This window comes from Phragmites australis, chromosome 9, assembly GCF_958298935.1.
Source record: "Phragmites australis chromosome 9, lpPhrAust1.1, whole genome shotgun sequence".
Lineage (NCBI taxonomy): Eukaryota > Viridiplantae > Streptophyta > Magnoliopsida > Poales > Poaceae > Phragmites > Phragmites australis.
The window spans coordinates 22324793-22337083 of record NC_084929.1 but is presented as its reverse complement, the minus strand read 5'-3'; the positions used below and the strand labels follow the sequence as shown (position 1 = coordinate 22337083).

Genomic DNA, 12291 nt, shown 5'->3' with positions numbered 1-12291 from the left:
TCCCCCCCCCCCGCTCACTGTTCCTACCTTCGATGATAGCCGTCATCGATCCATCACCAAAGACTGTCGCCAGCCAATTAGGCCCCACGATGAGCTTCAACCGACCACCCTCCACCTCCCTCTCCCCTCTGCCTAGCTGAAGGCGATATGCCCTAGAGGCAATCATAGAGATGATTGTATTAAGTCTATGTTTCTGCACTTATGAAGAATGTATTATTTCAAGAATGACTATCATTTACATTGATTAGCAAATATATGACTTGTTCGTTGAACTCTTTGTTTGTATCATGGTGTAATTCTAAATTGATTCCTATTCATATATCATTGTGATTATTCATAAGGCCATCACATGTATTGATGATCATGTTTCATGGATCATAGGTATAGAGATACCGAATCAATAATGTGGATATTTATGTTAGAGAATATTATATTCGATAGATCCACCTTGAGATACTGTTAGGATGTAATTTATGATGTGTCATCAGTTGTTATTTCAAATGGTGTACCTGCAGGATCCTTAGAGCTGAGATCGTCATTGATTCCCAAAATGTGTAGTGACATACTTTGGGGCTGCCAAACGCTACACTGTAATTGGGTAGTTATAAAGGTAGTTTTTGGTTTTGTCATGAAATATGTCGTGGGGTGTGAGCAATCAAGATGGAATTTGTCTTTCCTTGATAACATGAGAGATATCTCTAGGCCCCTCAATGTCGTTGGATAAGAAAATGCATGGCCATAGCAATATGATTAAAGAGTTAATCACTGTTTTGATGATCCACAACTTGATTGAGTGAATGGTCGAGCTATAATTAAGGGTGGCATGTATCTCGCCATAAGCTTGACTGATATTGTGACGCAAAGGGATCAGTGTATGTGTATATCGAGGTTCAGTCAATATGATCTTTGTGTATACTCGGAAGTTGACATGTCCTGCTAGGGGCCGCTATTGATTTCAGTTCAGAAAGGGTTTTCGAGTTGTAACCGTTTGTGCATGAACCTAACGGGTCATACACTTAATGGGATGGAATAAGACATACGGATTGAATTCGCATATGGGTTTGATTGGATTGTGATCCATGAAGAGTTAGAGTCCTAAAGGGTTTCTAGTGTGGGAGCCCATTAGCGAGCTCTATATAAGGAGAGACGTGTGGTGGGGCGTGTGGTGGTGAGCCACTTCAAAACCCTAGTCGCAACCTCAACACGATCTCCCAAAACCCTGTGCGCGTGGTGCTAGGACATCGGTGCTCTGTAATTCTGCCCAGTACGTGTGGATACCGCGGAGGTGCTATGGTTATTGCGGCGCTTATTTCCTCGGCATGTATATCTTGGCACTGCTGCTTGGCTGGTCAAGGACTTACTCGGCTAGTTGACATACCTGCTCGGCGCTGGTTGCGGAGCACGATGTGACCACTTGGAGCTGGTCGAGGACGCGATAGACCTGCTCGGTGGCTGGTCGTGGGGTTGGTTGAAAGGATCGAATGGCCCATGAGGGGGGGGTGGTGGAATAGTCTCTAATTAAAACCGCTTCTACCGAGTGCTAGAACAAGTAGTAACCTTATCCTAGATAAAAATATAAAGCAACTATGCTAACAAGCTAGAGCAAGGAAACTAAACAAGCAAGCTAAGACATTAAGCAAATTGCATAATTAAAAGCTTGCAAGAATGTAAATGCTCAAAGTAAATACGGTAAAATAAGGAGATGGACAAGAGTACACCAAATTTTTTCCTGAGGTATCGAGGAGTTAACACTCCCCCTAGTTCTCGTTGAAGCATCCACCAAGAATATTGCTCCCCTTTGAGTCACCAAGACTCAAGTGCTTCCTCTTGATTGTCACTTCTCCATCTCCGGATTAGCGGGCATCAAACCAAGCACATCACTCTTCCCGCGGCTCCCACAAGAACTCCAAAAGCTCACCGAGACACCTCTAATCACCAAAGACTGGCTATGTGTTGCCAACCATCAAGACTAACAAGCCAATAGCTTCACTTGACCAAGATCAAATCTAAGCTACAGCTAGATGCACACTTGCTACTCTCTAATCACTAATGATGTCCTTAATCTTCCAATTAGGGACTTTGCAAATCAATCAAGTGCTATCTCTTGCATCTTGATCTGAGTTGCAAGAGTTATTAGTGAGACTGAGTGAGGGAGTATTTATAGGCTAGAGGTCCTAATCTAGCTATTGTCCAAACACCCACTTTTTTTTCCTGTGAATGTCGGAAGGTCCAACGTGCATTGGCTCACACACGCCGGACCATCCAGTGTGTACCTTCTTCAGATCCCTAACACGACCAGCTATCATTAGCTGTTGCTGCTTTGAAATACATCAACGAGGTCTATGCACTCACGCCGGACCATCCAGCATGCACATCCACACCAGACCGACTGTTGACATCCTCTCTGGAAATTTTTTTCTGGTGAAGTCATTCGATGAACGCTAAACCATTCGGCATGCACACTCACTTTTTTAGTAGAATTCTAGTTATGTGTAAAATGCTTTGGCGTGTTTCATCCTCAGCGCTGGACCATCTGACTCGTTGACTTGAAGTGCCTCTTCATAGTCAAAACACTCTGGCATGTTCAGCCTGCAGAGCGCCGAACCATCTGGCGTTGACTTGTACTTTTCCTAGCTACGTCACTAGAAAAATGCTCCGGTCTTAGTACCTTTTGTGTCACCGGACCATATGATGAACTCAAATGATTTCTGACTTAAAACAAGAAGCTCCGGTGAGTTCAACATGTTGGTTGCCGGACCATCTGGTGTAGACATATTCTTCTAAACTCGTCCAATTCAATCATTTTCGAGTTCTAACTTCTTGCCATCTCATTCATAGGCTTCTTTGAGCTACCTAGTGCTAGAATTTCACAAGTGTGAATCCAACCAAATCTAGACTAACTTAGGTCAAACTACTACTATTAGCCCCTCTTTATAATACGGTCAAAAGACTAATAAAATGGAACCTATACTACTCTAGGTGTCCTTCATCTTCTTGTGATACTTAGAACTAGAAGATCCTTAATCTTGATGCGCATATCCTTTGATCATTCATAGAATCGCCTTAGGGATCATGAATACCAAAATGTCATTGTGAACTAAATTTTTGATACCCTTCAAAACACACTTGTTAGTCACAATGATACGATTGTCATTAATCACAGAAATGCTTACCACTTACCTAGGGGCATAGATGCGACACTGGTTGAATAGCGCGACCACCTGCTCGAAGCTGGTCGAGGAGCGTGACCACCTGCGCGGGGTTGTGTCACACCTGGTTTTAACGGCCAAAACCAGATGTGGCTTATGTGTGCCCAAGATGTTTAACACACATAAGGACATCACATGTGAAGTAACAAAAGCAATATTTTTATAGAATAAACGTTTAACTCTTACGACAATTGACATATATTGTCTACCATGAAGATATCTGCAGCGGAACAGAAGCACTGGTGCCCAACAATACCGCAGGCAACCGACCGAGAGACACGGGCCTAGAACGTCACAACCTCGTCTTGACAATCTTCAACATCTTCACTCATCGAGCAGCACCACACATGTCGTATGGTATATGGAAAATAGCAAGTGTGAGCACATGACGTGCTCAGTAAGTATACAGGAGAATAATGATATGCAGGCTTATAACAAAGACAAGCTAACATAAGGGTTTATTTGTATAAATGCGAGTAAAGAAAACTATGTAACTTTAAAAACATTGAGCAATTATTAAGTGAATGTAGCCCAATTAATTCAACCATTTAACTTCACCTAAGGCTAACCCTCTTGCCAACTATAACCACCTAGTACCACTAGTACTACCATATCATAACAATAACCATTCCACCACCATACCAAAACTAACTAATTATGTGAGGATCCGAGTCTTCTATAACCGTGGGCACGACTGTTATAACAATTTTAGACTCTGCAGAGGTGGTCCAACTTTCCCCACGAGTCGTGATTTCTATGTTGCTGTGTTTACAAGACACTTAACACAAGCCAGTGGTGTGCCACCAGGAGATCACTACGAAGCATTGACCATTGGTTAGGTCTTGGTACTCCAACGAATGCTAGCCAGGTGTCTAACCAATGTGCTAAGTCTTACCCATATCAGCCTCGTGGTTGGTACATTACTCCTTGGGTTGTCACTCCAGGAATTAGTCCTTATATGTGATACTTGGACACCCGATGGATCTCCCGAGGCCACTCCATCAAGAAAATTTGAAATATGCCACCAAAACTTGCCACAAGAAATCTGAAACCATTGTGGTGGTCCATTGATAAGATAAAATGAGCACTCCCTTCGTCATCTGAAGATGAAAGCACGACATCCTTAGAACAATAATGATGAATAATTTCCCATCCTTTCACACTGCGAACCCCTCCAGGTTCACCCAAAATGCATCATAGGAAAGTAATGGGGGATTACAGAACCATCAAGTCATCAGGTTAATTACCCTAACTTTGGTATGATGCCCTCACTCAATGACAATCAAGAGCTTGATCGAGGCCCCAATCCTCTCCTAGCTGTCATTGACTAAACCTAAAAAATGAAGGTCAAAAACTGCTTCACTTCCCAGGAGATAGACCTCCACCAAGCCATCCTCATGCACGAACGGTCCTTTTAGGATCCAAGGAGCAAATTCCGCCATCCTACACACTTCACGCCACGAGGTGTAGACACAATGGAAGAAGGCGAAATCTTCTGGATGCCGCCGTTTGTTGGAGATAGTGTTGAGCACCCCCAAAGGCAAAGTCGTCCAATTGGAAGTTTCCGCCGTAAGATCCAAAGTGAAAGATGAAGTCTTTGAGTAGATGCAAACAATGGTCGATGAATTCGAAAGGTGAGACTGCAAAGGAGGTAATGAGGCTAAGACAATGATGGTGAAGTTCTCCCCTCAGATAATTAAATAGGCCTTACCTCAAGATGAGACTTGGAAATTGTTTTCGCTTTGGATAAAAATTATGATGCTTCGATCAGCGTGAAAAGCATGATGGCGCCATGCGAACCTCTACACGCACGTCTGATCGCATTTAATACGCCCATACCCGTTGTTTCAAATTTTGAAAGGCTTTTTTTAAACTCTACTCAGAGACGGATGTCGAGAAGTTGATATTACTGACCTTTATTGAGTCTCGAGTGTAGATAACAACAGGACGCTTGACCCAAAAGTGTTTCTACTCAATACTTAGAATAGGGCTTCCCCTTATTTAATTCTTTTGACTGTGAGTTCGATCTACCTTACTCGATCAGACTTGGACTTAGCGGTACTCGAGTAGACATTTGTAGAAATCTTCCTTATTGAGTAAAGTTAGGGGGCTATTATCGAATAGCTAATTATGAAGTATATACTCACAAAGAGTATATTGTATACTGGCAGGGTATGAACTGTGCATACTTAACAACTCTAAATATTATAGAATCGAATCCGCGGTACCTGATACGTCTGAAATCCGGAAGGTGTATACTAGAAAAATCTCGATTGCTTACCTAACTCACGAAGGAAAATCTAAAGAACCTCACCAAAAGATAAAACTACGAAATTTGAACAGTAAAGACAGTAAAATAGAAATGACAAGTGATTGTGTAACATACCCAGGCAATTCAGATATTGGCATGGGAAAATCTCCACGGGTAAATCGTACCTGCACATGTATGCGTTTATAAAAAATAAAAAGCAAAGAAATAGAACGGAACAAAAGCATAATGATCAAACCAAACTACAAAGTGGAACAGAAATCAGTGCTTACAAATCTTACTTTTGAATTTGAAACATTAGTAGAATCAGAAGTCAGTCGAGACTGGATATTATGTAATCTATGTGAATTATAGAGGGATCTTCCTTCAGGGATCCAATCCCTAAGCTTTGTGTTGACATTAAAGTTAGTGTGACATCTTTATCATCATAGAGAACTAGTGTGCTATTGAATAATTGAACTGAACAATTAATCGAGACAACAAATAAATTCCAATTTGGACAATTATGCGCAGCACATTAGAAAATGTCTGAACAGAGAGACAGTAAAGAAAGAATACAAAAGTACCGTCCAGTCCATGGTTCTAAAAAGAATGACAGGAAATAAAATATGGTAGCCTCCTGATTCCCAGAGAAACTAGGCAATTCCCAACTGGTTTCCGGTGTTCATATTGTCAACTTATCTGCTTCATTCAGTTTTATTTACACTTCTATATATGAATGTTTTTCTTCATAAACCTTTCACAACCTCACCGATAGCCTCGAGTGACTGTTATATTCCAAACCAAAACTGGTCATTCCGTATAAGACAATTGACGGGTCATTAGATGGCTACAACCAGTATATTGAACTGTGGTCTGGTCAATACAGCCTACACTGTAATATAGATACAAGTTACGCAGCAAGAAATTAAACTTTGTGTAGTATAGTATACCTGAGAAGTTGTCAAAGGTGGTTGACCTTCAAGCCGTTTCAATCTATATTTGAAAACCAAATGTCCTCGCACTCCTTTCTGTGGCCAGTAGTCCACAACCTATTGTAACATTGAAAGTCATAAAATTAGTCACTCTGAAAAAGGACTACTATGAGGCAAGTTCAGTTTCAGAAGCGGTACAGTAAAGATAAGATATATGAAAAGAGGCATGATATATTTCCATGTTTCAGTAATGCATTAGTTTAGTTATGTTCAGACCAGTGTTACCTGGGCACCCTTGTCTAATTTTTTTGCCGAATCAGACACTCTAAATCCGAGTCGGATTCCAACACTCGTGTCGAATTCTGAGTTGTATTTCACGTATCCAAATTTTCTTCCCGAATCCAAGTTGGATTCTGACACCCGCGTCATGTCTAGAAACACTGATTCAGACTGGTATCCAAACTTTGTGTTGAAAAAACTAGTATATAAAACTTTTTTTAACAAGACTAGTATCTAAAGTTTATGTAAGAAATCTTTGGATAAAAATTCAGATATTTCATGATAAGATAAAATAGAATGGCCACTTTGTAGAGTCAGTTCAAATTATCAAAGCAAACACTTAGCCTTAGTAAAATATGAGTATTAATAAGATCATTTGGGAGATGAAACCTTATACAGCCCATCATAGGTGTAAACGTTTCCAGTATAGCTTCTCTTTAAAATATGGCCACGGATAACTCGTATAGGATTACCATTATCCTTGCTGTTCTGCAGGGCCAGTAGAAAAGGTTAATATGAACAATAAAAAGCAAGGGTGATAAATTTACAAAGAGAAGTACTAACTACATTTGATGTGAATGTGATCCACTTTTATTAGAGAAGTACAAGACAAGATTGCAAATTTGGAAGAAAAGTATCTCTCAACCTGGAAACAAAAAAAAAATCTACTTCTTGACCAAAATCAGCATATTTATGAGATAGTAAAAGATGGGAATTTCACAACATAAAAAATAAAAGAGAGAGGGAACGTTTTTAATTGGTGGCTCTGGAACAAATATACAAGAAAAATGAAGGAATGGAAACTATGAAATGACAACAGGGGTTTACCTAGAATATAAGATCAAAGGAACCACGAGAACTAATCTTCAGTGCCAAGTTTCCACGAAGCAACGTTTGTTCAGTTTTCTGGTGACGATTGCCAAGCCAATTGAACAAACCTTGGCCAGTGTAAATAATTTCATTGGCATTATCAAAATCATCTTCATATACCCCCGACATTACAATGCAGGTTGCAAGTGGGAAAGTAAAGTCCTCGTACCCTTTCTGCTTAATCAAGTGAAAATGCTACAATATAAATAAAACTTTCTTATGGTGAAGTTATAAACAAAACATAAGATCAATAGACCTGCATAACTTTCATATGAATCAGTGTGAAAAGATAAGAGCAGATGTGAATGTCTAATCAATTGAGAAACAGCATTTTGCGTAATTCAAAATTTAAAATTAACTTACTTAGAAAACAGAAACTAAATATATGCCTGATACATTGTTCATTAGGAGCAAACAGATTTCAGTGGAGGAAGGATGACCTTGTGTGTAACTGTTATTCTTGGATCTAGTGTGGATAGCATCAAGTACAAAGCATAATGATTATGGGAAGAAGTTTATCAGATTCCGTTCCAGCTACAATCAGTGCTCTTTTCACAGCAATCATTGATTTTCCCAATTTGTTCCACTCATTACTTAAGGAACAAGAAAAATGTTTAAGATATGCACATGATTACTCAGAAGAATGTAATGGCTATTTATCATTCAGTGCTTCACACTACATATAGAAAGGCCATGCACTATGACTGCTGTTGGAGTCTTTAACGAATTCATTGTCGTGGAATAGAAGTATAGAACATTAACATCAATGTTTGTACCTAAGCCTTAAACGAAAAATGTTTCAGAACCAGTAACTATACAACATGGAAAAGTTGCACTTGAATGTATCCAAATTCATGCTGAAACTATTTCGCTCCTAATGTGAAACGAATCGAGTACATACTGAGGCAGTTTCTGTTCTGATATCAAATTTCGCAAGTACGATCAAACCAATTTCAGTTCTTAAATAAAATGGATCAATGAAACAGTAAGGATTAGAACTAGTACTTTCGTAATATATTATATATCTGCAGCTGAGGCTTGTATATTCATTCAAGTAGCTTACGTTATCTCGGTATTTCATACCCATATAATCTATACCATTCAGCCAACGGCTGTGGATCCCTAGGACAACCATCTCAGCACGTGAGTAGAACTGATCCCCAACAGCAATCCCTACAAATGGAGACATTTATAACCTGTATCTCGTAAACTTATACAAAGAAAGTAACAACGTAAACAAAAATTATTTGATGATTCTGATTCTGTAAGATATATTCTATTTGAAGATGGAAGATAGACTAACCAGGAAGATGTCGTATCCTCTTCTCTTGATAAAGTATGGCACCGCTTTCTTGCATCTGTTTTTATTTTTAAGAATCTCATAAGTAAAAAAATTAATCAAATATAATTCTGAAAAAATATCATTAATAAAAACATGCCTTTGTTAATGCCTTCAGATCCGGTCGTTTTTTATGGTAGTTTTCCTTCCTGGTGGCGTCCATTGTCTTGGCTGTTGCCATTCTATGTTCACAAGACGCAAAAGAAATTTAGAAAATCCTTATCAGGCATTCCACGCATATGACACAATTATCAAGTTGCAAAACTGAGAAAAGCAGTCAACATATGGCAGTGGCCAGTGGGATATGTTCGTGTATGCGACCTTTGGTTTACGGCCTCTAGTACTTCCATTTCGACCTCTCTTGACATGTTGTTTTGCTAGAGGCAGGGTTTTCCCATCATCACCAGGTCTCTACATTTTGACATGTAATAAAATCACATATATATTTGCATAAATTAAAGACTTGTCTACAGAACCATTCATGACACCGTATAGCATTAGCTACAGAATACAATATATTAGCATGTTTCGCAATGAAGATATGCTAAGGTAACATAAATAAACAAACAAGCAACTATAAGAAACCGACCTAATATGCTTCCATCTATTTTTAGTCTATTACAAAAAAAGATTTCAGGCATACAGAAATAAACAGATGCATCTACAAAACCATTCAGAAGGACTGGTAGACGAACAACAATTTGCAATTCGTGGCATTACACACAACATATTTCAGAATGAAGATACGTTCAAGTTAAATTTCAGGCAACAGGAATAAATGGATTCATCTAATGAAAGAAACCATTCCGAAGGAAAGACTAGTTGAACAAACAACAAAATATAATTCCTAGCATTACACACAGTATATTTCAGAATGAAGATACTTTCAAGTTAAGTAGTAAAACGGCAACAAACTATAATATCAAACAACCTAACAGGATAATTACCTCTTATATGCACAAAGGCTATTTTCAATCTACTATTATTGGGATTTCAGGTGTATGGAGATAAACAGATCGTACAGAATCATTCATAATGAAACACCTCGCAGCATAAACACACATAACATATTTCAGAACGAAGATATATGCAGGCAACAAAGAGAAACAAACTACAGGATCAACCCACGTAATATGTTCCATTGGCTACTTTTAGTATAATTATGACAAGGATTTGTGATGCACAGATACAAGTAAGAGCATCTACAAAACCATTCAGAGGGAAATACCTGGCAGAAAAAACCACAACATATGATTTATTAAATTACACAAATGAGAACCGAGTGATAGCTCGGTTGGTAGAGCCTCCAGTAAAGAGACTGCCCACCCGGACTTGAACTCGGGTGCTCACAAAATATGGGTACCTTCTTGAGAATTGGTTTCAGTGAGTTTCTTGGCTCGACAGGGTTCAATAATCCCCTCCTTTAAGACGAAGACGGGGATGCTCCCCGTGGAAAACTTTTTTAAAAATTTACACAAATCATGTTCTGAAAAGTAGACAGATGACCACCAGATCAACCCACCCAATATGCATCCATATGCAAAGATCAGTCTATTATGGTTAAAATCTCGAGTATACAAAAAGAAATAGATACATCTACAAAAGCCATATGGAAGGAAAGACCTGGAAGCACAAAAAACAACACGTTCAAAATTATGCATAGCGCATTTCAGACTATAAATATATTCAAGTAAAAATATGGGGAAGAAACAACAACTATAGGATCAACACACATAGTATGCTTCCATGAACACAACATCTACTATTAGCCTATTATGATTAGAATTTCAGGTCTACATAAATAAATAGATGCATTAGGAAGGAAATACGTGGCAGCACAAGTAACACATGGTTCATTACATTACATTGCACATAGTACATTTCAATACAAAGATAAGCACATGTAAGCAAACAAGTAACTATAAGTTCAACCCACTTGATATATATGCTTCCTAAGCACAATGGCTGCTATATAGCCAACCACCATTAGGATTCCACATGTAACTTGCATTCAACACACTACCCCAAATCAGTTTTTTCCTGACGGTTTTGACTATATGTTACAATGTTTCCTTAGTTGAATAACGTGAAAGAAATTAAACTGAATGAAAGTACACAACCATGCTTTCTTAACTTGTATGATGGAGAAAAACAAACTAAACTAAAGCACACATATCGCTCTTGCTTAACCTGTATAAAATTTTTGTGCTGAACCTAGGAACCAGAACTTATTCTCACAGCTTAATTGATGAATAAAACACAACATCACGGCCACACCTGACACTTGAGAGCCCTGGAAGCCTTGAGTTCTTGCCTTACAGCCTCTGATCTCCGCTGCTCCTCCTGCATGCGACACAAATTAAATCATGTTAGGCTAAAAATAGACCGACTATAGGAGATAGAGAACTAAATCCTTATTCCTTAACCAGCCTCCCTCCGAATTTGGTCAACGAAAAAATTAATGAAAGGAGGAAAACCTGCACAAAATGGAGGTAGTTGCCGATATCTAGCTAGTCCATTGTGGCAGGAGTGGTTCATTGGATATATGGCTAGTCCGTTGTGGCACGAGTGGTTCATCAGAGAAAATTAACGAAAGGAGGAAAACCTGCACAAAATGGAGGTAGTTGCCGATATCTGGCTAGTCCATTGTGGCAGGAGTGGTTCATTGGATATATGGCTAGTCCGTTGTGGCACGAGTGGTTCATCAGAGAAAATTAACGAAAGGAGGAAAACCTGCACAAAACGGAGGCGATTTTACCAGGCTAGCAGGAGTGATTCATCGGATCTGATATATGGCTAGCCGAGCTCCTCCGATGGAGAAATCAGAACCAACCTGGTGCATTTGGGGTTTCTTGTGCTGCTCGATTCATGATTTTGGTAAGCACCTATATACTGATTTTTGGGCTGTGACCTAGGTACAATTGATTCTAATAAATTTTCCTGTTAATTTAGAGATTGTATTTTCCCAGGCGAGTGTTATATTTTTTGACGAAAAACAAAATAGGAGAACTGCTTATTCATTCATTAGTAGTAACAAAAGCAAAACGCTATAAAACACCGGAAAAACAAACTAACAACCTACAGATGATGGAGCCTGACACAAGTTATCGTTGCCAAATTCATCATAATAGCGACACAACAGCCTTGACTTCTCATAACGGACCTCATCCTATGCCTCAATATCATTGTATCCACACACATAGCTACCATCGAAACAACCTCGAGAAAGAGCATATTATGTGCCATCGTTGCCAAGCTTTGTCACACCCCAACGACGAAACAGCTCTGACTCCACACCGATATGATCAACCCAAGCATGTCAGCCGCCCACGGTGAAGCATGTGTAGCTCCAAGGAAGCAGAAGCCACATCATCACCCCAGGCCCGAACCTCATCGCCACCAATCTCAATG

General features: G+C 39.3%; 1 protein-coding gene across 1 annotated transcript; it reads right to left on the bottom strand.

Annotated features, from left to right (window-relative positions):
- Positions 1-7324: 7324 nt before the first annotated feature.
- LOC133928812 (histone-lysine N-methyltransferase, H3 lysine-9 specific SUVH4-like) lies at positions 7325-11876 on the bottom strand. The gene is made up of 7 exons (XM_062375300.1): positions 11358-11876; positions 9828-11223; positions 9202-9291; positions 8981-9062; positions 8845-8899; positions 8605-8714; positions 7325-7736 (listed from the first exon to the last, which is right to left on the bottom strand). The coding sequence occupies exons 3-7, from the start codon at positions 9246-9248 to the stop codon at positions 7500-7502; spliced, it is 531 nt and encodes a 176-aa protein (XP_062231284.1). The 5' UTR covers positions 9249-9291; positions 9828-11223; positions 11358-11876; the 3' UTR covers positions 7325-7499.
- Between the last annotated feature and the right edge of the window lie 415 nt (positions 11877-12291).

Excerpts from the sequence above, each read along its gene's own strand:
- LOC133928812 (XM_062375300.1), bottom strand. The coding sequence starts at position 9,248 with ATGTCAAGAGAGGTCGAAATGGAAGTACTAGAGGCCGTAAACCAAAG. Across the intron at positions 8,900-8,980 it reads ATCTGAAGGCATTAACAAAG|ATGCAAGAAAGCGGTGCCAT; the intron begins GCATGTTTTTAT and ends AAATAAAAACAG. Across the intron at positions 7,737-8,604 it reads GTATGAAATACCGAGATAAC|CATTTTCACTTGATTAAGCA; the intron begins GTAAGCTACTTG and ends TTTATATTGTAG.